The sequence below is a fragment of the Mobula hypostoma genome, unplaced genomic scaffold (genome assembly GCF_963921235.1).
Source record: "Mobula hypostoma unplaced genomic scaffold, sMobHyp1.1 scaffold_87, whole genome shotgun sequence".
NCBI lineage: Eukaryota > Metazoa > Chordata > Chondrichthyes > Myliobatiformes > Myliobatidae > Mobula > Mobula hypostoma.
This window is the reverse complement of record NW_026948261.1, coordinates 114141-139762: the sequence shown is the minus strand read 5'-3', so window position 1 is coordinate 139762 and position 25622 is coordinate 114141. Positions and strand designations below refer to the sequence as shown.

Below are 25622 nucleotides of genomic sequence, written 5' to 3'. Positions count from 1 at the left end.
CAAGTCTCACCTCAACCTTCTACGCTCCAAAGAATAAAGACCCAACTTGTTCAACCTTTCTCTGTAACTTAGGAGATGAAACCCAGGTAACATTCGAGTAAATCTTCTCTGTACTCCCTCAATTTTGTTGACATCTTTCCTATAATTCTACCCTCATACACCGAGGTCCCTCTGTCCTTTGACACTCCCCACCATTTACAGTGTGTGTCCTACCCTCGTACACTGGGGTTCCCCTGTCCCTCGACACTCCCCACCCTTCACGGTGCGTGTCCCCTACCCTCGTACACCGAGGTCCCCCTGTCCCTCGACACTCCCCACCGTTCACGGTGCGTGACAGACCCTCGTACACCGAGGTCCCCCTGTCCCTCGACACTCCCCACCCTTCATGGTGTGTGTGTTCTACCCTCATACGCCAGGATCCCCCTGTCCCTCGACACTCCCCACCGTTCACGGTGCGTGTCCCCTACCCTCATACACCGGGGTCCTCCTGTGTCCCTCGACACTCCCCACCGTTCACGGTGCGTGTCCCCTACCCTCGTACACCGAGGTCCCCCTGTCCCTCGACACTCCCCACCATTCACGGTGCGTGACAGACCCTCGTACACCGAGGTCCCCCTGTCCCTCGACACTCCCCACCGTTCACGGTGCGTGACAGACCCTCGTACACCGAGGTCCCCCTGTCCCTCGACACTCCCCACCCTTCACGGTGTGTGTGTTCTACCCTCGTACGCCAGGATTCCCCTGTACCTCGACACTCCCCACCGTTCACGGTGCGTGTCCCCTACCCTCGTACACCGGGGTCCTCCTGTGTCCCTCGACACTCCCCACCGTTCACGGTGCGTGTCCCCTACCCTCGTACACCGAGGTCCCCCTGTCCCTCGACACTCCCCACCGTTCACGGTGCGTGACAGACCCTCGTACACCGAGGTCCCCCTGTCCCGCAACACTCCCCACCGTTCACGGTGTGTGTCCTACCCTCGTACACCGAGGTCCCCCTGTCCCTCGACACTCCCCACCGTTCACGGTGTGTGCGTTCTACCCTCGTACGCCAGGATCCCCCTGTCCCTCGACACTCCCCACCGTTCACGGTGCGTGTCCCCTACCCTCGTACACCGGGGTCCCCCTGTGTCCCTCGACACTCCCCACCGTTCACGGTGCGTGTCCCCTACCCTGGTACACCGGGGTCCCCCTGTCCCTCGACACTCCCCACCATTCACGGTGCGTGACAGACCCTCGTAAACCGAGGTCCCCCTGTCCCGCAACACTCCCCACCGTTCACGGTGTGTGTCCTACCCTCGTACACCGAAGTCCCCCTGTCCCTCGACACTCCCCACCGTTCACAGTGTGTGTCCCCTACCCTGGTACACCGGGGTCCCCCTGTCCCTCGACACTCCCCACCGTTCACGGTGCGTGACAGACCCTCGTACACCGAGGTCCCCCTGTCCCGCAACACTCCCCACCGTTCACGGTGTGTGTCCTACCCTCGTACACCGAGGTCCCCCTGTCCCTCGACACTCCCCACCGTTCACGGTGTGTGCGTTCTACCCTCGTACACCAGGATCCCCCTGTCCCTCGACACTCCCCACCGTTCACGGTGCGTGTCCCCTACCCTCGTACACCGGGGTCCCCCTGTGTCCCTCGACACTCCCCACCGTTCACGGTGCGTGTCCCCTACCCTGGTACACCGGGGTCCCCCTGTCCCTCGACACTCCCCACCGTTCACGGTGCGTGACAGACCCTCGTACACCGAGGTCCCCCTGTCCCGCGACACTCCCCACCGTTCACGGTGTGTGTCCTACCCTCGTACACCGAAGTCCCCCTGTCCCTCGACACTCCCCACCGTTCACAGTGTGTGTCCTACCCTCGTACACCGAAGTCCCCCTGTCCCTCGACACTCCCCACCGTTCACGGTGTGTGTCCTACCCTCGTACACCGAAGTCCCCCTGTCCCTCGACACTCCCCACCGTTCACGGTGTGTGTCCTACCCTCGTACACCGAGGTCCCCCTGTCCCTCGACACTCCCCACCATTCACGGTGCGTGACAGACCCTCGTACACCGAGGTCCCCCTGTCCCGCAACACTCCCCACCGTTCACGGTGTGTGTCCTACCCTCGTACACCGAGGTCCCCCTGTCCCTCGACACTCCCCACCGTTCACGGTGTGTGCGTTCTACCCTCGTACGCCAGGATCCCCCTGTCCCTCGACACTCCCCACCGTTCACGGTGCGTGTCCCCTACCCTCGTACACCGGGGTCCCCCTGTGTCCCTCGACACTCCCCACCGTTCACGGTGCGTGTCCCCTACCCTGGTACACCGGGGTCCCCCTGTCCCTCGACACTCCCCACCATTCACGGTGCGTGACAGACCCTCGTACACCGAGGTCCCCCTGTCCCGCAACACTCCCCACCGTTCACGGTGTGTGTCCTACCCTCGTACACCGAAGTCCCCCTGTCCCTCGACACTCCCCACCGTTCACAGTGTGTGTCCCCTACCCTGGTACACCGGGGTCCCCCTGTCCCTCGACACTCCCCACCGTTCACGGTGCGTGACAGACCCTCGTACACCGAGGTCCCCCTGTCCCGCAACACTCCCCACCGTTCACGGTGTGTGTCCTACCCTCGTACACCGAGGTCCCCCTGTCCCTCGACACTCCCCACCGTTCACGGTGTGTGCGTTCTACCCTCGTACGCCAGGATCCCCCTGTCCCTCGACACTCCCCACCGTTCACGGTGCGTGTCCCCTACCCTCGTACACTGGGGTCCCCCTGTGTCCCTCGACACTCCCCACCGTTCACGGTGTGTGTCCCCTACCCTGGTACACCGGGGTCCCCCTGTCCCTCGACACTCCCCACCGTTCACGGTGCGTGACAGACCCTCGTACACCGAGGTCCCCCTGTCCCGCGACACTCCCCACCGTTCACGGTGTGTGTCCTACCCTCGTACACCGAAGTCCCCCTGTCCCTCGACACTCCCCACCGTTCACAGTGTGTGTCCTACCCTCGTACACCGAAGTCCCCCTGTCCCTCGACACTCCCCACCGTTCACGGTGTGTGTCCTACCCTCGTACACCGAAGTCCCCCTGTCCCTCGACACTCCCCACCGTTCACGGTGCGTGACAGACCCTCGTACACCGAGGTCCCCCTGTCCCGCGACACTCCCCACCGTTCACGGTGTGTGTCCTACCCTCGTACACCGAAGTCCCCCTGTCCCTCGACACTCCCCACCGTTCACGGTGTGTGTCCTACCCTCGTACACCGAAGTCCCCCCGTCCCTCGACACTCCCCACCGTTCACGGTGTGTGTCCCCTACCCTCGTACACCGAAGTCCCCCAGTCCCGCGACACTCCCCACCGTTCACGGTGTGTGTCCTACCCTCGTACACCGAAGTCCCCCTGTCCCTCGACACTCCCCACCGTTCACGGTGTGTGTCCTACCCTCGTACACCGAAGTCCCCCCGTCCCTCGACACTCCCCACCGTTCACGGTGTGTGTCCCCTACCCTCGTACACCGAAGTCCCCCTGTCCCGCAACACTCCCCACCGTTCACGGTGTGTGTCCTACCCTCGTACACCGAGGTCCCCCTGTCCCTTGACACTCCCCACCGTTCACGGTGTGTGCGTTCTACCCTCGTACGCCAGGATCCCCCTGTCCCTCGACACTCCCCACCGTTCACGGTGCGTGTCCCCTACCCTCGTACACCGGGGTCCCCCTGTGTCCCTCGACACTCCCCACCGTTCACGGTGTGTGTCCCCTACCCTGGTACACCGGGGTCCCCCTGTCCCTCGACACTCCCCACCGTTCACGGTGCGTGACAGACCCTCGTACACCGAGGTCCCCCTGTCCCGCGACACTCCCCACCGTTCACGGTGTGTGTCCTACCCTCGTACACCGAAGTCCCCCTGTCCCTCGACACTCCCCACCGTTCACAGTGTGTGTCCTACCCTCGTACACCGAAGTCCCCCTGTCCCTCGACACTCCCCACCGTTCACGGTGTGTGTCCTACCCTCGTACACCGAAGTCCCCCTGTCCCTCGACACTCCCCACCGTTCACGGTGTGTGTCCTACCCTCGTACACCGAGGTCCCCCTGTCCCTCGACACTCCCCACCATTCACGGTGCGTGACAGACCCTCGTACACCGAGGTCCCCCTGTCCCGCAACACTCCCCACCGTTCACGGTGTGTGTCCTACCCTCGTACACCGAAGTCCCCCTGTCCCTCGACACTCCCCACCGTTCACGGTGTGTGTCCTACCCTCGTACACCGAAGTCCCCCTGTCCCTCGACACTCCCCACCGTTCACGGTGCGTGACAGACCCTCGTACACCGAGGTCCCCCTGTCCCGCGACACTCCCCACCTTTCACGGTGTGTGTCCTACCCTCGTACACCGAAGTCCCCCTGTCCCTCGACACTCCCCACCGTTCACAGTGTGTGTCCCCTACCCTGGTACACCGGGGTCCCCCTGTCCCTCGACACTCCCCACCGTTCACGGTGCGTGACAGACCCTCGTACACCGAGGTCCCCCTGTCCCGCAACACTCCCCACCGTTCACGGTGTGTGTCCTACCCTCGTACACCGAGGTCCCCCTGTCCCTCGACACTCCCCACCGTTCACGGTGTGTGCGTTCTACCCTCGTACACCAGGATCCCCCTGTCCCTCGACACTCCCCACCGTTCACGGTGCGTGTCCCCTACCCTCGTACACCGGGGTCCCCCTGTGTCCCTCGACACTCCCCACCGTTCACGGTGCGTGTCCCCTACCCTGGTACACCGGGGTCCCCCTGTCCCTCGACACTCCCCACCGTTCACGGTGCGTGACAGACCCTCGTACACCGAGGTCCCCCTGTCCCGCGACACTCCCCACCGTTCACGGTGTGTGTCCTACCCTCGTACACCGAAGTCCCCCTGTCCCTCGACACTCCCCACCGTTCACAGTGTGTGTCCTACCCTCGTACACCGAAGTCCCCCTGTCCCTCGACACTCCCCACCGTTCACGGTGTGTGTCCTACCCTCGTACACCGAAGTCCCCCTGTCCCTCGACACTCCCCACCGTTCACGGTGTGTGTCCTACCCTCGTACACCGAGGTCCCCCTGTCCCTCGACACTCCCCACCGTTCACAGTGTGTGTCCTACCCTCGTACACCGAAGTCCCCCTGTCCCTCGACACTCCCCACCGTTCACGGTGTGTGTCCTACCCTCGTACACCGAAGTCCCCCTGTCCCTCGACACTCCCCACCGTTCACGGTGTGTGTCCTACCCTCGTACACCGAGGTCCCCCTGTCCCTCGACACTCCCCACCATTCACGGTGCGTGACAGACCCTCGTACACCGAGGTCCCCCTGTCCCGCAACACTCCCCACCGTTCACGGTGTGTGTCCTACCCTCGTACACCGAAGTCCCCCTGTCCCTCGACACTCCCCACCGTTCACGGTGTGTGTCCTACCCTCGTACACCGAAGTCCCCCTGTCCCTCGACACTCCCCACCGTTCACGGTGCGTGACAGACCCTCGTACACCGAGGTCCCCCTGTCCCGCGACACTCCCCACCTTTCACGGTGTGTGTCCTACCCTCGTACACCGAAGTCCCCCTGTCCCTCGACACTCCCCACCGTTCACAGTGTGTGTCCCCTACCCTGGTACACCGGGGTCCCCCTGTCCCTCGACACTCCCCACCGTTCACGGTGCGTGACAGACCCTCGTACACCGAGGTCCCCCTGTCCCGCAACACTCCCCACCGTTCACGGTGTGTGTCCTACCCTCGTACACCGAGGTCCCCCTGTCCCTCGACACTCCCCACCGTTCACGGTGTGTGCGTTCTACCCTCGTACACCAGGATCCCCCTGTCCCTCGACACTCCCCACCGTTCACGGTGCGTGTCCCCTACCCTCGTACACCGGGGTCCCCCTGTGTCCCTCGACACTCCCCACCGTTCACGGTGCGTGTCCCCTACCCTGGTACACCGGGGTCCCCCTGTCCCTCGACACTCCCCACCGTTCACGGTGCGTGACAGACCCTCGTACACCGAGGTCCCCCTGTCCCGCGACACTCCCCACCGTTCACGGTGTGTGTCCTACCCTCGTACACCGAAGTCCCCCTGTCCCTCGACACTCCCCACCGTTCACAGTGTGTGTCCTACCCTCGTACACCGAAGTCCCCCTGTCCCTCGACACTCCCCACCGTTCACGGTGTGTGTCCTACCCTCGTACACCGAAGTCCCCCTGTCCCTCGACACTCCCCACCGTTCACGGTGTGTGTCCTACCCTCGTACACCGAGGTCCCCCTGTCCCTCGACACTCCCCACCATTCACGGTGCGTGACAGACCCTCGTACACCGAGGTCCCCCTGTCCCGCAACACTCCCCACCGTTCACGGTGTGTGTCCTACCCTCGTACACCGAGGTCCCCCTGTCCCTCGACACTCCCCACCGTTCACGGTGTGTGCGTTCTACCCTCGTACGCCAGGATCCCCCTGTCCCTCGACACTCCCCACCGTTCACGGTGCGTGTCCCCTACCCTCGTACACCGGGGTCCCCCTGTGTCCCTCGACACTCCCCACCGTTCACGGTGCGTGTCCCCTACCCTGGTACACCGGGGTCCCCCTGTCCCTCGACACTCCCCACCATTCACGGTGCGTGACAGACCCTCGTACACCGAGGTCCCCCTGTCCCGCAACACTCCCCACCGTTCACGGTGTGTGTCCTACCCTCGTACACCGAAGTCCCCCTGTCCCTCGACACTCCCCACCGTTCACGGTGTGTGTCCCCTACCCTGGTACACCGGGGTCCCCCTGTCCCTCGACACTCCCCACCGTTCACGGTGCGTGACAGACCCTCGTACACCGAGGTCCCCCTGTCCCGCAACACTCCCCACCGTTCACGGTGTGTGTCCTACCCTTGTACACCGAGGTCCCCCTGTCCCTCGACACTCCCCACCGTTCACGGTGTGTGCGTTCTACCCTCGTACGCCAGGATCCCCCTGTCCCTCGACACTCCCCACCGTTCACGGTGCGTGTCCCCTACCCTCGTACACTGGGGTCCCCCTGTGTCCCTCGACACTCCCCACCGTTCACGGTGTGTGTCCCCTACCCTGGTACACCGGGGTCCCCCTGTCCCTCGACACTCCCCACCGTTCACGGTGCGTGACAGACCCTCGTACACCGAGGTCCCCCTGTCCCGCGACACTCCCCACCGTTCACGGTGTGTGTCCTACCCTCGTACACCGAAGTCCCCCTGTCCCTCGACACTCCCCACCGTTCACAGTGTGTGTCCTACCCTCGTACACCGAAGTCCCCCTGTCCCTCGACACTCCCCACCGTTCACGGTGTGTGTCCTACCCTCGTACACCGAAGTCCCCCTGTCCCTCGACACTCCCCACCGTTCACGGTGCGTGACAGACCCTCGTACACCGAGGTCCCCCTGTCCCGCGACACTCCCCACCGTTCACGGTGTGTGTCCTACCCTCGTACACCGAAGTCCCCCTGTCCCTCGACACTCCCCACCGTTCACGGTGTGTGTCCTACCCTCGTACACCGAAGTCCCCCCGTCCCTCGACACTCCCCACCGTTCACGGTGTGTGTCCCCTACCCTCGTACACCGAAGTCCCCCAGTCCCGCGACACTCCCCACCGTTCACGGTGTGTGTCCTACCCTCGTACACCGAAGTCCCCCTGTCCCTCGACACTCCCCACCGTTCACGGTGTGTGTCCTACCCTCGTACACCGAAGTCCCCCCGTCCCTCGACACTCCCCACCGTTCACGGTGTGTGTCCCCTACCCTCGTACACCGAAGTCCCCCTGTCCCGCAACACTCCCCACCGTTCACGGTGTGTGTCCTACCCTCGTACACCGAGGTCCCCCTGTCCCTTGACACTCCCCACCGTTCACGGTGTGTGCGTTCTACCCTCGTACGCCAGGATCCCCCTGTCCCTCGACACTCCCCACCGTTCACGGTGCGTGTCCCCTACCCTCGTACACCGGGGTCCCCCTGTGTCCCTCGACACTCCCCACCGTTCACGGTGTGTGTCCCCTACCCTGGTACACCGGGGTCCCCCTGTCCCTCGACACTCCCCACCGTTCACGGTGCGTGACAGACCCTCGTACACCGAGGTCCCCCTGTCCCGCGACACTCCCCACCGTTCACGGTGTGTGTCCTACCCTCGTACACCGAAGTCCCCCTGTCCCTCGACACTCCCCACCGTTCACAGTGTGTGTCCTACCCTCGTACACCGAAGTCCCCCTGTCCCTCGACACTCCCCACCGTTCACGGTGTGTGTCCTACCCTCGTACACCGAAGTCCCCCTGTCCCTCGACACTCCCCACCGTTCACGGTGTGTGTCCTACCCTCGTACACCGAGGTCCCCCTGTCCCTCGACACTCCCCACCATTCACGGTGCGTGACAGACCCTCGTACACCGAGGTCCCCCTGTCCCGCAACACTCCCCACCGTTCACGGTGTGTGTCCTACCCTCGTACACCGAAGTCCCCCTGTCCCTCGACACTCCCCACCGTTCACGGTGTGTGTCCTACCCTCGTACACCGAAGTCCCCCTGTCCCTCGACACTCCCCACCGTTCACGGTGCGTGACAGACCCTCGTACACCGAGGTCCCCCTGTCCCGCGACACTCCCCACCGTTCACGGTGTGTGTCCTACCCTCGTACACCGAAGTCCCCCTGTCCCTCGACACTCCCCACCGTTCACGGTGTGTGTCCTACCCTCGTACACCGAAGTCCCCCCGTCCCTCGACACTCCCCACCGTTCACGGTGTGTGTCCCCTACCCTCGTACACCGAGGTCCCCCTGTCCCTCGACACTCCCCACCGTTCACGGTGTGTGTCCTACCCTCGTACACCGAAGTCCCCCTGTCCCTCGACACTCCCCACCGTTCACGGTGTGTGTCCTACCCTCGTACACCGAGGTCCCCCTGTCCCTCGACACTCCCCACCGTTCACAGTGTGTGTCCTACCCTCGTACTCCGAGGTCCCCCTGTCCCTCGACACTCCCCACCGTTCACGGTGTGTGTCCTACCCTCGTACACCGAGGTCCCCCTGTCCCTCGACACTCCCCACCGTTCACGGTGTGTGTCCCCTACCCTCGTACACCGAAGTCCCCCCGTCCCTCGACACTCCCCACCGTTCACGGTGTGTGTCCCCTACCCTCGTACACCGAAGTCCCCCCGTCCCGCGACACTCCCCACCGTTCACGGTGTGTGTCCTACCCTCGTACACCGAAGTCCCCCTGTCCCTCGACACTCCCCACCGTTCACGGTGTGTGTCCTACCCCCGGACACCGAGGTCCCCCTGTCCCTCGACACTCCCCACCATTCACGGTGCGTGACAGACCCTCGTACACCGAGGTCCCCCTGTCCCGCAACACTCCCCACCGTTCAGGGTGTGTGTCCTACCCTCGTACACCGAAGTCTCCCTGTCCCGCGACACTCCCCACCCCTCACGCTGCGTGTCCTGCCCTGGTACACGAGCAGAGCTGTTCTGGAAATTTCCCGTCACTGACGAAATGCTGACTCAGTGCTTCTCTCGAGTTTCACTGCAGCCTCTGTGTCACGCCACGCCGACTATTTCGTGGGCCATCGCCTTATCAGCGAAATATCTCCCGGGTGAGCGAGTCTGCAGGGTAAGGCTGCCACGATCTGCTCTTTTGTTTGTGTCTCTCTCTCTCTCTCTCTCTCTCTCTCTCTCTCTCTCTCTCTCTCTCTCTCTCTCTCTCTCTCTCTCTCTCTCTCTCTCTCTCTCTCTCTCTCTCTCTCTCTCTCTCTCTCTCTCTCTCTCTCTCTCTCTCTCTCTCTCTCGTGTGAGGGGCCACTGTGCACAGGGTCAGGAATAAAGTCCTCCTTCATCACGGGCCCTGGCCTCCCTCAGTGTCCGGGACACCTTCGGAAGGCGATGCCTCAGAAAGACCACCCACCCCCATCACTCCTCCCCTGACAGGGTGGTGTCAAGAAAACAGCCTCTCCCTCGAAATGTCGCAAAAAAAAACACGGGAGCTGGTCGTGGACGACAGGAGGAAGGGAGACGGTCTAACCTCCATTGACATCGATGGACCTCGGGTTGAGATGGTGAACAGCTTCAAATTCCTCGGCATAAACATCTCGCGGTCTGTTTTCACCGGCCGTGTGGGTGAAAAGGGAACAACAGCACCTGTCTCACCTCAGACGGCTGAAGAAGTTTGTTATGGGCCCCCTAAATCCTGAGAACTTTCTACAGGGACACAACTGAGAGCATCCTGACTGGCTGCATCACTGCCTGGTACGGGAACCGTACCCCCCTCAATCGCAGGACTCTGCAGAGAGTGGGTGCGGGACAGCCCAGCGCATCTGCAGACGTGAACTTTCCACGATTCAGGACGTTTACAGCGACAGGTGCGTAAAAAGGGCCCGAAGGATCACTGGGGACTCGAGTCACCCCCAACCACAAACTGTCCCAGCTGCTACCGCCCGGGAAACGGTACCGCAGCATAAAAGCCGGGACCGACAGGCTCCGGGACAGCTTCTCCCACCAGACCATCAGCGTGGTTAATTCACGCTGATGCAATTGGTATTTCTGTGTTACTTTGACTCTCCTGTCGTACCTACCATTTATCACAAATTACTGTAAATCGCACGTTCAGACGCCCAGACTTTAACTCCTCACGTCCGTGAAGGGCGGAAGAAATAAAGCCAATTCAATTCGGGCGCCCTGTTCTCATTGGGCACTGTCAACGAGGAGGGAGAGGAGCCTCAGGGCACACACTCAGCTTACCCCCCCCACCCAGCTCCGCCATCAGATTCCCGAACGGACACTGAACCCACGAACACCGCCTCATCCGCCAGATTCCCTCGTGTTCGTGTTTTCCCTTCTTTTGCGGTCTGCTCATTTGCTCTCCGAGGTAGAGAGGCAGATAATCTGCTGCACTGTGTCAAAGTCTGAGCTGCGTGCGTGTAGCGAGAGTGCTTGAGATTTTCACGCAGCGCTGCAGTAACTTCGTGTGTGTTGCTCTAATGCTGAGCGTGGACGGGGAAAGGAATGGAGGGTTATGGGCTGAGGGCAGGCCGGTGGGATTCGGTGAGAGTAAGAGTTCGGCACGTTACTAGAAGGGCCGAGATGGCCTGTTTCAACAGACAGCAGGTGCAGGAGTCGGCCATTCGGCCCCTCGAGCCAGCACCGCCATTCCCTGTGATCACGGCTGATCATCCACTATCAGTATCCAGTTCCTGCCTTATCCCCCATAACCTTTGATTCCACTATCTGTCCATCTCTTTCTTGAAAGCATCCAGAGACTTGGCCTCCACTGCCAAGTCTGGGGCAGAGCATTCCACAGATCCACGGCTCTCTGGGTGAAAAAGTTTTTCCTCAACTCCGTTCTAGATGGCCCACCCCTTATCATGAAACTGTGGCCTCTGGTTCTGGACTCCCCCATCAGCGGGAACATGCTTCCTGCCTCCAGCGTGTCCAATCCCTTAATAATCTTATATGTTTCAATCAGATCCCCCCTCATCCTTCTAAATTCCAGTGTATACAAGCCCAGTCGCTCCAATCTTTCAACATATGACAGTCCCGCCATCCCGGGAATTAACCTTGTGAACCTACGCTGCACTCCCTCAATAGCAAGAATGTCTTTCCGCAAATTTGGAGACCAAAACTGCACACAGTACTCCAGGTGTGGTCTCACCAGGGCCCTGTACAGCTGCAGAAGGACCTCTTTGCTCCTATACTCAATCCCCCTTGTTACGAAGGCCAGCATGTCATTAGCTTTCTTCACTGCCTGCTGTACCTGTATGCTTGCCTTCAGTGACGGATGTACCGTGCTGTAATTGTTATATGGTTATACAGTAAACATGATTCTGGGACGGGTCTCTGTTGTGGACTGAGAATGGTTGGGAAAAGGGGGGAGGGAGAGGGAAGCACCAGAGAGACACTCCGTCACGACCAATAAGCCAATTGTTTATTCTTCACCCCGCAGAGACACATGCAGAGTCCCGCGCAAAACTCTCAGTTGCCCCAACTGCAGATATCATAGAAACATAGAAAATAGGTGCAGGAGTAGGCCATTCGGCCCTTCGAGCCTGCACCGCCATTTATTATGATCATGGCTGATCATCCAACTCAGAACCCCGCCCCAGCCTTCCCTCCATACCCCCCGACCCCCGTAGCCACAAGGGCCATATCTAACTCCCTCTTAAACATAGCCAATGAACTGGCCTCAACAGTTTGCTGTGGCAGAGAATTCCACAGATTCACCACTCTCTGTGTGAAGAAGTTTTTCCTCATCTCGGTCCTAAAAGGCTTCCCCTTTATCCTCAAACTGTGACCCCTCGTTCTGGACTTCCCCAACATCGGGAACAATCTTCCTGCATCCAGCCTGTCCAATCCCTTTAGGATCTTATACGTTTCAATCAGATCCCCCCTCAATCTTCTAAATTCCAACGAGTACAAGCCCAGTTCATCCAGTCTTTCTTCATATGAAAGTCCTGCCATCCCAGGAATCAATCTGGTGAACCTTCTTTGTACTCCCTCTATGGCAAAGATGTCTTTCCTCAGATTAGGGGACCAAAACTGCACACAATACTCCAGGTGTGGTCTCACCAAGGCCTTGTACAACTGCAGTAGTACCTCCTTGCTCCTGTACTCGAATCCTCTCGCTATAAATGCCAGCATACCATTCGCCTTTTTCACCGCCTGCTGTACCTGCATGCCCACTTTCAATGACTGGTGTATAGTGACACCCAGGTCTCGTTGCACCTCCCCTTTTCCTAATCGGCCACCATTCAGATAATAATCTGTTTTCCTATTTTTGCCACCAAAGTGGATAACTTCACATTTATCCACATTAAATTGCATCTGCCATGAGTTTGCCCACTCACCCAACCTATCCAAGTCACCCTGCATCCTCTTAGCATCCTCCTCACAGCTAACACTGCCACCCAGCTTCGTGTCATATCAACCTGAGAGTTTAGCACAGTCCTGCAGATAGATGTAAGTAGAATTGTAATCTGTAGCTTTTTTTTAAAAAAATAATTACAGGCAAGTCAAGTCAAGCAACACACACGAAATGCACAGTTCGACGTTAGCATCTGTCAGACTCCCTCGTGTTCGAGTCGAGTCAAACTGATTCATACAGCACACTGAAGAACAACCGACGTTGACCAGAGCGCTGTGCAGATCAAATAGCTAACATCACAAACACGAGAAACTAGGGCGTAACCAACAAGGCCAACAGCTTATAGGCACCAAATAAAAAGACAACAGCGCAAGGGCCTAGGGACACAAGCCAAAAAATGAGCCGCATCAGGAGGGTTCAAACGACAGTGAATGAAAGTAAGATTTGAGCAGCACACATCAAAGTCGCTGGTGGAACGCAGCAGGCCCGGCAGCATCTCTAGGAAGAGGTACAGTCGACGTTTTGGGCCGAGAACCTTCGTCAGGACTGACTCAAGGAAGAGCTAGTAAGAGATTTGAAAGTGGGACGGGGAGGGGGAGATCCAAAATGATAGGAGAAGACAGGAGGGGGAGGGATGGAGCCAAGAGCTGGACAGGTGATAGGCAAAAGGGAATACGAGAGGATCATGGGACGGGAGGCCCAGGGGGAAAGAAAGGGGAAGGGGGGGGAAGCCCAGAGGATGGACAAGGGGTATAGTGAGAGGGACAGAGGGAGAAAAAGGAGAGAGAGAGAGAGAAAGAATGAATGTGTGTATATAAATAAATAACGGATGGGGTACCAGGGGCATTAGCGGAAGTTAGAGAAGTCGATGTTCATGCCATCAGGTTGGAGGCTACCCAGACGGGAAATAAGGTGTTGTTTTGATCCTGGATTTAAGCGAGTGGATGGAGGGGGCAGATCTGATAGGGAGTGGATGGAGGGGGCAGATCTGATAGGGAGTGCGGGGGGGGGGAACGACGCTGTTCCACAGTCTCGGGGCTACAACAGCAAAGGCGCGGTCACCCCTGAGCCTGAGTTCAGGTCGCCGGACAGCCAGGAGCCCCAGGTCAGCCGAGGGACCCAGAAGTAGAACAAGAGGTTAGAAGGTCTGCGATATAAGCGGGGTGGGGTGGGGTTGGGGGGACTACACATTTAGGGCTTTATAAACAAACAGGAGAACCTTAAAGTCAATTCTGAACCGTGCCGGCAGCCAGTGGGGGTGAGTCCAGGAACGGAGTAATATGGACCCTGTTCCGGGCACCTGTCAGGAGCCTGGCTGCGGCGTTCTGGACCAGTTGCGGACGGGACAGGGGACGATTGAGGGGGGGATCGGATTGAGACATATAAGATTATTAAGGGATTGGGCAAGATAGAGGCAGGAAATATGTTCCAAATGCTGGGAGAGTCCAGTACCAGAGGGCATGACTTGAGAATAAGGGGTAGGTCATTTCGGACAGAGTTGAAGAAGAAATTCTTCTCCCAGAGAGTTGTGGCGGTGTGGAACGCGCTGTCTCAGAAGGCAGTGGGGGCCAATTCTCTGGATGCTTTCAAGAAGGAGCTAGATAGGTATCTTATGGATAGGGGAATCAAGGGTTATGGGGACGAGGCAGGAACCGGGTATTGATAGTAGATGATCAGCCATGATCTCAGAATGGCGGTGCAGGCTCGAAGGGCCGAATGGTCTACTTCTGCACCTATTGTCTATTGACTTGACTAATCCCAGCATACAGGAGTTGGTGCCGTCCAAGCGGGAGGGTAAAAGGGCGCGGATGGGTTTCTCGAGGTCCTTGAAAGAGAGAAACTGCTCGATTTTGGCAATAGTGCGAAGCTGGGGTGGCGGCGGGGGGAACCCACTGCGTTAACCCGCTTGTCAAACTTAAAGGTGGAATCCCATCTCACACCGGGGGGATTTAACACGGGGTTTGACAAGGGTGGACAGGATAAGCCCGGTTGTGGTTGGACGGCAGGGCGTGTCGCTCGCCATTTTGAGAGAGATTTACTTGTGCCTCATTTCTTGGCCCCTGAAGACCCCGCTGGGCCGGATACCTCTGGATCCCAGCAAGGCCCCCGCGGCCCAGACCAACCCCTGCCGGCCGAGCTAGCCCCGCCTGCCCGCGGCCGCTTTATTGGACGCGCCGGAGCCCAGCTGGCAGCGACTCGATGGAGGAGAGCGCGCCGACACGGTCAGGAGGTTCAGTTCCAACGTCAGAACACGGGGGGTGGGGGAGATGCGATCCGAGTGGCTTTGACCTGCGCAATGATCGCTGGCGCCAGACGGGGTGGTCTGAGTATCTCAGACACTGCTGGTCCCCCCCTGGCATTTTCATGCACAACAGTCGAGTTTACAGAAGTCGGTGTGAGAAGCGGGAGGGGGGTTGGGGTTAACAAGGCGTACAGTGTGTCGGCCTTCATTAGTCGGGGCGGGGGGTGCAGGATTGAGTTCAAGATCTGCGAGGTAATGTCACGGCTCTACAGAACCCTGGTTAGACCCACACTTGGGGGCATTGTGTTCAGTTCTGCTCACCTCATTATCGGAGGGATGTGGGAGCTTTAGAGAGGGTGCAGAGGAGATTCGCCAGGGTGCTGCCTGGATTAGAGAGGGTGCAGAGGAGATTCGCCAGGGTGCTGCCTGGATTAGAGAGGGTGCAGAGGAGATTCACCAGGATGCTGCCTGGATTAGAGAGGGTGCAGAGGGGATTCACCAGGATGCTGCCTGGATTAGAGAGGGTGCAGAGGAGATTCGCCAGGGTGCTGCCTGGATTAGAGAGGGTGCAGAGGAGATTCACCAGGATGCTGCCTGGATTAGAGAGGGTGCAGAGGGGATTCACCAGGATGCTGCCTGGATTAGAGAGGGTGCAGAGGAGATTCACCGGGACGCTGCCTGGATTAGAGAGGGTGCAGAGGAGATTCACCAGGATGCTGCCTGGATTGGAGAGCGTGTCTTGTGAGGAGATTCACCAGGCTGCTGCCTGGATTAGAGAGGGTACAGAGGAGATTCACCAGGATGCTGCCTGGATTAGAGAGGGTGCAGAGGAGATTCACCAGGATGCTGCCTGGATTAGAGAGGGTGCAGAGGAGATTCACCAGGGTGCTGCCTGGATTGGAGAGGGTGCAGAGGAGATTCACCAGGATGCTGCCTGGATTAGAGAGGGTGCAGAGGAGATTCACCAGGACGCTGCCTGGATTGGAGAGGGTGCAGAGGAGATTCACCAGGACGCTGCCTGGATTAGAGAGGGTGCAGAGGAGATTCACCAGGACGCTGCCTGGATTAGAGAGGGTGCAGAGGAGATTCACCGGGATGCTGCCTGGATTATAGAGGGTGCAGAGGAGATTCACCAGGACGCTGTCTGGATTAGAGAGGGTGCAGAGGAGATTCACCAAGATGCTGCCTGGATTAGAGAGGGTGCAGAGGAGATTCACCAAGATGCTCCCTGGATTAGAGAGGGTGCAGAGGAGATTCACCAAGATGCTGCCTGGATTAGAGAGGGTGCAGAGGAGATTCACCAGGATGCTGCCTGGATTAGAGAGGGTGCAGAGGAGATTCACTGGGATGCTGCCTGGATTAGAGAGGGTGCAGAGGAGATTCACCGGGACGCTGCCTGGATTAGAGAGGGTGCAGAGGAGATTCACTGGGATGCTGCCTGGATTGAAGAGCGTGTCTTGTGAGGAGAGGTTGAGCGAGCTCGGGTTTTTCCCTTTGGAGCGAAGGAGGCTGAGAGGTGACGTGATAGAGGTGCACAAGATGATGAGAGGCATAAATTGAGTGGATGGCCAGAGGCTTTTCCCCAGTTTGGAAATAGCTAATACGGCGGGGGGGGGGGATAAGGGGCAGGTTGGGAGGTGTGCATGATCTTAAGGTGACTGGAGGAAAGTGTGCATGTGTCTGTGTTTGGGGTGGGGGGGAAGGAAATGTCAGAGGTAAGTCTTTTACACAGGGAGTGGTGGATATGTGAAGTGCCCTGTCAGGGGTGGCGAAACAGGTAGATAAGGGGGCCAAGAGGGACCCCTTGGATGCATACCCTGGATGACCCGGCAATGCAACATTACCTCACGGCGCTTGAACTCAGTCCCCCGACTAATGAAGGCCAACGCACCGCACCCCTTCTTAACCTCTTCCCCCCTCGTCAACTTGTGAGACCTGTTGACGCGGACCCCACAGTCACTCTGTCCCCCCTCAATGCTAAGAATCCTGCCTTCAGCTTCGAGCTCCCAAAGTGAGTGGCCTCACACTCTTTCCCGGGTTAAACTGCATCTGCCGCTTCTCGGCCCAGCTCCGTGTCCCGTCAACCTCCCGAAAGCGTAGACAGGGAGAAGGTGTACGTTTCTCTCCCCTCCCACCCACCACCGGGTTGGGGAAGGCAAGGGCCAGGGGATGCAGGTCTCAGGTGGGGATGGAGAAAACCTCAAAAGGGAACCGAGGGGTAGCTTTCTGTCCCAGAGGGTGGTCCGTCTGTGGAAAGAGCTGCCAGGGGAAGTGGTTGACGTGTTTTGGGGGGAGTGTGGAAAGGGGGCAGTGGTGGACGAAGGCTTAGCTGCAGCATTCAAGGGGAGCTTGGACGGGTACATGGCTGGGAGGGGTGGATTTGGGCTGGGCGCGGATCGGCGGGACTTGGCCGGAGGGTGGCTTGGGGTGGACTCGGAGGTCTGACGCGGTTGTCGCCGTGCTTCTGTGCTCCGTGAGTCTGTGGTTGTGTTTCTCCCACACTCAGACACACTCACTCACTCCCTCACACGCCGGCCCTCTCTCCGTGATCCTCTGTCCCAGCTGCCCGGAGGGGCGGAATTTGAAGCTTCGCGGCAAAGCGGCGGCCGGCTGCCCTCCCGCCAACCTTCTCCCCTTCCTCCCCTCCGCCGGCCTCCCCCCACCCCACAAGCCCGCTCCCCTCGGTAGCCCGCACTCACCCGCAGAGGCAGAGGCGATGAACAGAAGGCAGAAGGCAGAGACGGCGCGCAGATCCATGCCTGCTCGGGGAGGGGAGAGGGGAGGAGAGGCGGCGGGGCAGATTAACTCGTCAAACGGAAAGTCTGTCTCAACGCTCCCCTGGCTCGGAGCCGCTTTATACGGAGAGAACTTGTCAGCTGCAGTGAAGGGGCGGACCGCTGTTTGACGCATATCTCCCGTTCAGTTTCACACCTCGCAGCATGTTCGTCATAACCCTCTCTTTCATGTTTTCATTCTCTCTGTCTCTCTCTCGCCGACTAATTCCACCCTCTCAGCCTCTCCCTCCTCCCTCCTGCAAGCGTTCTCCTCGTCCCGACCGTGCAACCACTTTTCCCTTGTCGGTTCTCAGGGACACGCCAATATATCCCTCTCTCCAACTCTCCCCCCGGCCTCTCCCATTCCCCCGTTCCCCTGTCTCTCTGCTATCTCTCCCACACTCCCTCTCTCCCCCATCTGTTTCCCCTTCTGCCCATTATCTCCCTCTTTTAATCTCACCCCCTCTCTCCCACTCACTCCCCATCTCCCCCTCCCCCTCTCCCTCTCTCCCACTCTCCCCATTGCCTCTCCCTCTCTCCAACTCTCCCCCCGGCCTCTTCCATTCCCCCATTCCCCTGTCTCTCTGCTATCTCTCCCACACTCCCTCTCTCCCCCATCTGTTTCCCCTTCTGCCCATTATCTCCCTCTTTTAATCTCACCCCCTCTCTCCCACTCACTCCCCATCTCCCCCTCCCCCTCTCCCTCTCTCCCACTCTCCCCATTGCCTCTCCCTCTCTCCAACTCTCCCCCCGGCCTCTTCCATTCCCCCATTCCCCTGTCTCTCTGCTATCTCTCCCACACTCCCTCTCTCCCCCATCTGTTTCCCCTTCTGCCCATTATCTCCCTCTTTTAATCTCACCCCCTCTCTCCCACTCACTCCCCATCTCCCCTCCCCCTCTCCCTCTCTCCCACTCTCCCCACTGCCTCTCCCTCTCTCCAACTCTCCCCCCTGCCTCTCCCATTCCCCCATTGTCTCCCTCTCCCTGTCTCTCTGCCATCTCTCCCACACTCCCTCTCTCCCATCTCTTTCCCCTTCTCCCCACTCTCTCCCTCTTTTAATCTCCCCCCTCTCACCCCCTCTCTCCCACTCACTCCCCATCTCCCCCTCCCCCTCTCCCTCTCTCCAACTCTCCCCCTGCCTCTCCCATTCCCCCTGTCTCTCTGCTATCTTTCCCACACTCCCTCTCTCCCCCATCTGTTTCCCCTTCTGCCCATTATCTCCCTCTTTTAATCTCACCCCCTCTCTCCCACTCACTCCCCATCTCCCCCTCCCCCTCTTCCTCTCTCCAACTCTCCCCCTGCCTCTCCCTCTCTCCAACTCTCCCCTCTGCCTCTCCCATTCCCCCATTCCCCCATCTCTCTGCCATCTCTCCCCCTCCCCCTCTCCCTCTCTCCAACTCTCCCTCCTGCCTCTCCCATTCCCCCGTCTCTCTGCCATCTCTCCCACACTCCCCCTCTCCCATCTCTTTCCCCTTCTCCCCACCCTCTCCCTCTTCTAATCTCCCCCCTCTCATCCCCCTCTCTCCCACTCACGCCCCTTCTCCCCCTCCCCCTCTCCCTCCACCTCTCTCTCCCCACCGGCCTCCTCTCTACCCTTGTCAGCCCCTCTCCCTCCCTTCTCTTTCTCCCCCCTCTCTCACCCTCCCCTCTTTCTCCCTTCCCCTCTCCCATTCCTCTCTCTCTCCCCTCCCTGTCCCTCTGTCCGTGCTCTCCCTCCCCTCTCACCCCCTCCTATCTTCCTCCCTCTCTCTCTTCCCCCTCTCTCCCCCTTGTCCCCTCTCTCTCCCCCTCTTCCTTTTCTCTTCCCCTTCTATCCTCTCCCCCTCTCCTGTGACTAGTGGTGTCCCACAAGGATCGGTTCTGGGACCCCTAATTTTCGTGATTTTTATTAACAACCTGGATGTGGGGGTGGAAGGGCGGGTTGGCAAGTTTACAGACGATACAAAGGTTGGTGGTGTTGTAGATAGTGTAGAAGATTGTCGAAGATTGCATAGAGACATTGATAGGACGCAGAAGTGGGCTGAGAAGTGGCAGATGGAGTTCAACCCGGAGAAGTGTGAGGTGGGACACTTTGGAAGGACAAACTCCAAGGCAGAGTACAAAGTAAATGGCAGGATACTTGGTAGTGTGGAGGAGCAGAGGGATCTGGGGGTACATGTCCACAGATCCCTGGAAGTTGCCTCACAGGTAGATAGGGTAGTTAAGAAAACTGATGGGGTGTTAACTTTCATAAGTCGAGGGATAGAGTTTAAGAGTCGTGATGTAATGGTGCAGCTCTATAAAACTCTGGTTAGGTCACACTTGGAGTACTGTGTCCAGTTCTGGTCACCTCACTATAGGAAGGATGTGGAAGCATTGGAAAGGGTACAGAGGAGATTTACCAGGATGCTGCCTGGTTTAGAGAGTATGCATTATGATCAAAGATTAAGGGAGCTAGGGCTTTATTCTTTGGAGAGAAGGAGGATGAGAGGAGACATGATAGAGGTGTACAAGATAATAAGAGGAATAGATAGAGAGGACAGCCAGCGCCTCTTCCCCAGGGCACCACTGCTCAATACAAGAGGACATGGCTTTCTGGTAAGGGGTGGGAAGTTCAAGGGGGATATTAGAGGAAGGTTTTTTACTCAGAGAGTAGTTGGTGCGTGGAATGCACTGCCTGAGTCAGTGGTGGAGGCAGATACACTAGTGAAGTTTAAGAGACTACTAGACAGGTATATGGAGGAATTTAAGGTGGGGGTTATATGGGAGGCAGGGTTTGAGGGTCGGCACAACATTGTGGGCCGAAGGGTCTGTACTGTGCTGTACTATTCTATGTTCGATGTTCTCTCCCTTTCTCTCCCCTCTCTCTCCGCTTGCTCCTCCTCTATCTCGCCCTCTCTCTCCGCACATGTCACTCCTCACAGCCTCGTCTCATCCCTTGCCTCCCTGTCTCTCTCTCCTCCGTCTTCTGCCCTCCTCTCCCTGGCCTCTCCTCCGCTCTATCCCTCTCTCCTCTCCCGTCTCTCCGGCATCCTCTGTTTCCAACCCTCTCTGTTCCTTTCCTCTGCCCTGCGCTCTCTGCCCCCTCCCCTCACCCCTCTCTCCCCAAACCCCACTCCCCCCCCTTCCACTGGGCCAACTCTCCCCCCACACTCACTCTCCTTCTTCTGCCCTCTCGCCTCCTCCTCAAGTACTTCCCCTCCGCTCCTGAATTCAGCCCTCCTCTGGCTTAACCTCACCCCTTTTCCCTCACCCTCCACCCTCACCTCCCCTCTCCCTCATCCTCACCTCCCCTCCCCCTCATCTCCCTTCACCCTTTCCCTCACCCTCCACTCCCCCCTCTCTCACAGTCTCCACTCCCTCGCAATCCCGCTGTGCCCTCTGCCTTTTTCTATCTCTCCACCCCCTCACATTCTCCCTCGCTCCCTCCTTCTCCCCGTCTGAATCTCCCCCCCCTCCCGACTTGTCTCTCCCCGCTCTCTGTCTCTGCCATTCTCTCTCATTTCTGTCTCCCTCGTTCTCTCCCTGCAATTCTTTCCCTCCCGTCCTCCCCCTCTTTGTCTCTCTTCCCCCCCCTTCCCCCATGTCTCTCTCTCCCCCTCTCCGGCTCTCTCTCTGGCCCTCCCGCTTTCTCTCTCTCATTCCCCCTGCTTTCCCTCTGTATCTCTTTCTCTCACTGTCTCTCTCTCTTCCCTCCCTCTTTTTCTCTCTCTGATTCTCTCCCCCTCTCTCCTTCCGTCCCCCCTCTCACTCCTCCCCCTCTCCGTCCTCCCTCTCTCTCTCATTCTCTCCTCTCTCTCCCTTCTCCCCCTCTATCTCTCTGTCTCTCCCCCATCTCTCCCTCCTTCCCCTTTCTCTCTCTCATTCTCTCTCTTTCTCTCTCTCTCCCTCCTCCCCCTCTCTGTCCCTCCTCTCTCTCTCATTCTCTCCTCCCTCTCCATTCTCCCCCTCTCCCCCTCTCTCCTCCCCCTTTATCTCTCTGTGTCTCCCTCCTTCCCCCCCCCGTCTCTCCCTCCTTCCCCCTCCCCCGTCTCTCCCTCCTTACCCTCTCCCCCTCTCTCTCATTCTCTCTCTTTCTCTCTCTCTCCCTCCTCCCCCTCTCTGTCCCTCCTCTCTCTCTCATTCTCTCCTCCCTCTCCATTCTCCCCCTCTCCCCCTCTCTCCTCCCCCTTTATCTCTCTGTGTCTCCCTCCTTCCCCCCCCCGTCTCTCCCTCCTTCCCCCTCCCCCGTCTCTCCCTCCTTACCCTCTCCCCCTCTCTCTCATTCTCTCTCTTTCTCTCTCTCTCCCTCCTCCCCCTCTCTGTCCCTCCTCTCTCTCTCATTCTCTCCTCCCTCTCCATTCTCCCCCTCTCCCCCTCTCTCCTCCCCCTTTATCTCTCTGTGTCTCCCTCCTCCCCCCCCCCCGTCTCTCCCTCCTTCCCCCTCCCCCGTCTCTCCCTCCTTACCCTCTCCCCCTCTCTCTTATTCTCTCTCTCTCTCTCTTTCTCTCTCTCTCTCTTTCTCTCTCTCTCTTTCTGCTTCTCTCCTCCATCCATCTCTCGAGAACACACCGAGAAGCCGGTCTGATTTGCTTGTTGCGGACGGTGGAAACTTTTTGTTCTCTGTTAGTGCCTGTTGTTTACAACGGTCCTGTGTCACGCTGAAATTTCCATTGCATTTACGTCCTACGCCCTCTCTCTCTCTCTCTCTCTCTCTCTCTCTCTCTCTCCGTCTTCGTTTCCCTCCCTCTGCACCGTCTCCCGTTACCCCTGCCCCCCTCCGGCCCCTTCCCTTTACTATCTCCCTACCTCTCCCCCCACTCACCCCTCTCCCTCCCTCCTTCCTCCGCCCGTTCCCCACCTCGCTCCCCTCTCTCTCTCCTGCTCTTGCTGCCCCCAGCCTCTCTCCCTTTTCCCTCCAACTCCTTCCCCCTCTCCCCTCCCCACCCTTCCTCCTCCCTCGTCCCCTCACTCCCCTTTCTCTCCCTCTCTCTGCACCACAGGTTTGCCTCTCTGCCCCCTGAATATCTCCCTCCTCCTGCCCCCCCGTCCTTCCCTCCAGCAACCCCCTTCCTCTCCCTCCCTCTCCTGCCACTCTCTGCCCCACACACCTCTCTCTTTCCCCCCACTCTCTCCCCTCTTCACCCCTCACCTCCTCTCCCTCACTCCCTCTCTCCCCTCCTCTCCCTCAATCCCTCTCTCCCTCTTCTCCCTCACTCCCTCTCTCCCCTCCTCTCCCTCACTCCCTCTCTCTCCCTCACTCCCTCTCTCTCCTCCTCTCCCTCAATCCCTCTATCCCGCTCTCCTCCTCTTCCCCACTCCCTCACTTCCTCACTCTCGTCCTCTCCCTCACTCCCTCTCTCTCATTTCCTCCTCTCCCTCACTGCCTCTTTCTCACCCCTCTCTTCCTCTCCCTCAATCCCTCTCTCCCGCTCTCCTCCTCTCCCCCACTCCCTCACTCTCCTCCTCCCTCTTTCCCTCTCTCTCCTCCTCTCCCTCTCTCCCCTCCTCTCCCTCAATCCCCCTCTCCCTCTCTCTCCTCCTCCCTCTCTCTCCTCCTCTCCCTCACTCCCTCTCTCTCCTCCTCTCCCTCAATCCCTCTCTCCCGCTCTCCTCCTCTTCCCCACTCCCTCCCTTCCTCACTCTCGTCCTCTCCCTCACTCCCTCTCTCTCATTTCCTCCTCTCCCTCACTGCCTCTTTCTCCCCCCTCTCTTCCTCTCCCATACTCCCTCTCTCCCGCTCTCCCCCACTCCCTCACTCTCCTCCTCTCCCTCACTCCCTCTCTCTCATTTCCTCCTCTCCCTCACTCTCCTCCTCTCCCTACCCCTCTCTCCTGCCCCCCACCTCGCCTCTCTTTCTCCCTCTGCCCCTCCGTCCGCGTCAGACATCCCCTGGGGCAACCGACGGAGCCGATTCAGTCTTGACTCACTGACGATGGACATTACCCTGACAAATACCCGTCCCCTGAATACAAAAACAGGGCGGTCATGCCCTGGGGGCCTCAAATGGAAGTTTCCCCAGATAGATAAAGTGTCAGAAAAAAGGAGGCGGGGGTTAGATGGGAACCACAGGAAAATGACTCTGGAGAGGTAGTAAATGGGGATAAGGGAGTGTCTAGAAGACACCAGCAGTGTGCCGGACCTTTGAGAGAGTCTTGGGTCGGTCATGAAGTGCGCGAAGTTACCGTAACCAGCGAGAAGGTTCTTGAGGATCTGGGAAGGTCTGAAGGTGGATCAGTCGCCGGGGCCGGTTGGCGTTCGCCCCGGGGTTCTGAGAGAGGTGTATGGAAGAGATGGCGGCGGCGCGCAAACGTCGCCTCCGCTCTTCAAGGAGGGGAGCGCCGGGCGAGAGGAACCTGTAGGCCAGCTAGCTCGGCCTCAGAGGCTCAGCAAACTTCTAAATCGATACAGTCATAAAGAAGGCAAGATGGCGGCTATATTTCATTAGGAGTTGGAAGAGATTTGGCATGTCAACAAATACACTCAAAAACTTCTCTAGTTGTACGGTGGAGAGCACTCTGACTGTCTGGTACGGAGGGGCTACTGCACAGGACCGAAAGAAGCTGCAGAGGGTTGTAAATCTAGTCGGCTCCATCTTGGGCTCTCGCCGACAAAGTACCCGGGACATCTTCAGGGAGCGGTGTCTCAGAAAGGCAGCGTCCATGATTAAGGACCCTCCAGCACCCAGGGCTTGTCCCTTTTCTCACTGTCACCATCAGGTAGGAGGTACAGGAGCCTGAAGGCACACACTCAGCGATTCAGGAACAGCTTCTTCCCCTCCGCCGTCCGATTCCTGAACGGACAATGAACCCTTGGACACTACCTCACTTTTTCAATATACAGTATTCCAGTTTTTCCACATTTTTAAATAATCTATTCAATATACGTAATTGATTTACCTGTTTATTTATTATTTTGTTTTATTTTATTTATTATTATTTTCTTCTCTCTCTCTCTGCGTATCGCATTTTCAAAAATACTTAAATTTCCCGGCACAATACAGGCCTTTCGGTCCACAAAGTTGTACCGAACTTGTCCCGACCTTAGAAATTACTTGGTTTACCTACAGCCGTCTACTTCCCCGAGCCCCGCTGCTAAGTTAACAAATTTCACGTCACGTGGCCGGCGATAATAAATCTGATTCTGATTCCGAGGTGTTGGAGACAAATATGAGGGACGAGGTCTCGGCGGGGTTTGAGGGGACGTCGCAAAATAGGCCCCCCGCCGGCTCAAGGGGCAGCCTTGCCTGGTCGGATCTGTTGGGAATTCTTTGAGGACATAGAAGCAGGATGGACAAAGCAGTCTCGGTCGATGTGGCGGACTTGGGTTTTCAGAAAGCCTTTCACAAGGTGCCACACACGAGGCTGAGGGGGCCAGGGTATTGCAGGAAAGGTGCTGGTATGGATGAAGCAGCGGCTGACGGGCAGGAGGGAAAGAGTTAAGGGACCGTTTGCTGTCTGACTGCCGGTGACGAGTGGTGTTCCACAGGGAGACTGTGCTGGGTCGGATTCTTTTTCCATTATATGTCAATGACTTGGAAGATGGAAGTGATGGCTTTGCGGCCGAGATTGTGTTCGGTACGAGAATTGAGGGGCGGGTAGTTTCGAGGAAGACGGGAGGCGACAGAAGGACAGCTGTGACAACGAGAACGGGTAAAGCAGAGGCAGAGTCAGGAATTGTATGGTCACGCACTTTGGTAGAAGGAAGAAGAGTATACACTCTATTCATTAGAGTATAGCAATTTTGTCAACAAAATAGAGAGAGTACAGAGAAGATTTACTAGAATGTTA

The 25622-nt window shown here is 58.5% G+C and overlaps 1 protein-coding gene across 1 annotated transcript in view; it reads right to left on the bottom strand.

The window, feature by feature from the left end:
- Positions 1-18062, bottom strand: part of LOC134342246 (lymphocyte activation gene 3 protein-like) — a 37706-nt gene extending 19644 nt beyond the window's left edge. The window contains exon 1 of the mRNA XM_063040207.1: positions 17799-18062. Coding sequence (XP_062896277.1) covers positions 17799-18009 — 211 coding nt within the window. The 5' untranslated portion in view covers positions 18010-18062. The remainder of the gene's footprint in view (positions 1-17798) is intronic.
- Positions 18063-25622: the final 7560 nt, after the last annotated feature.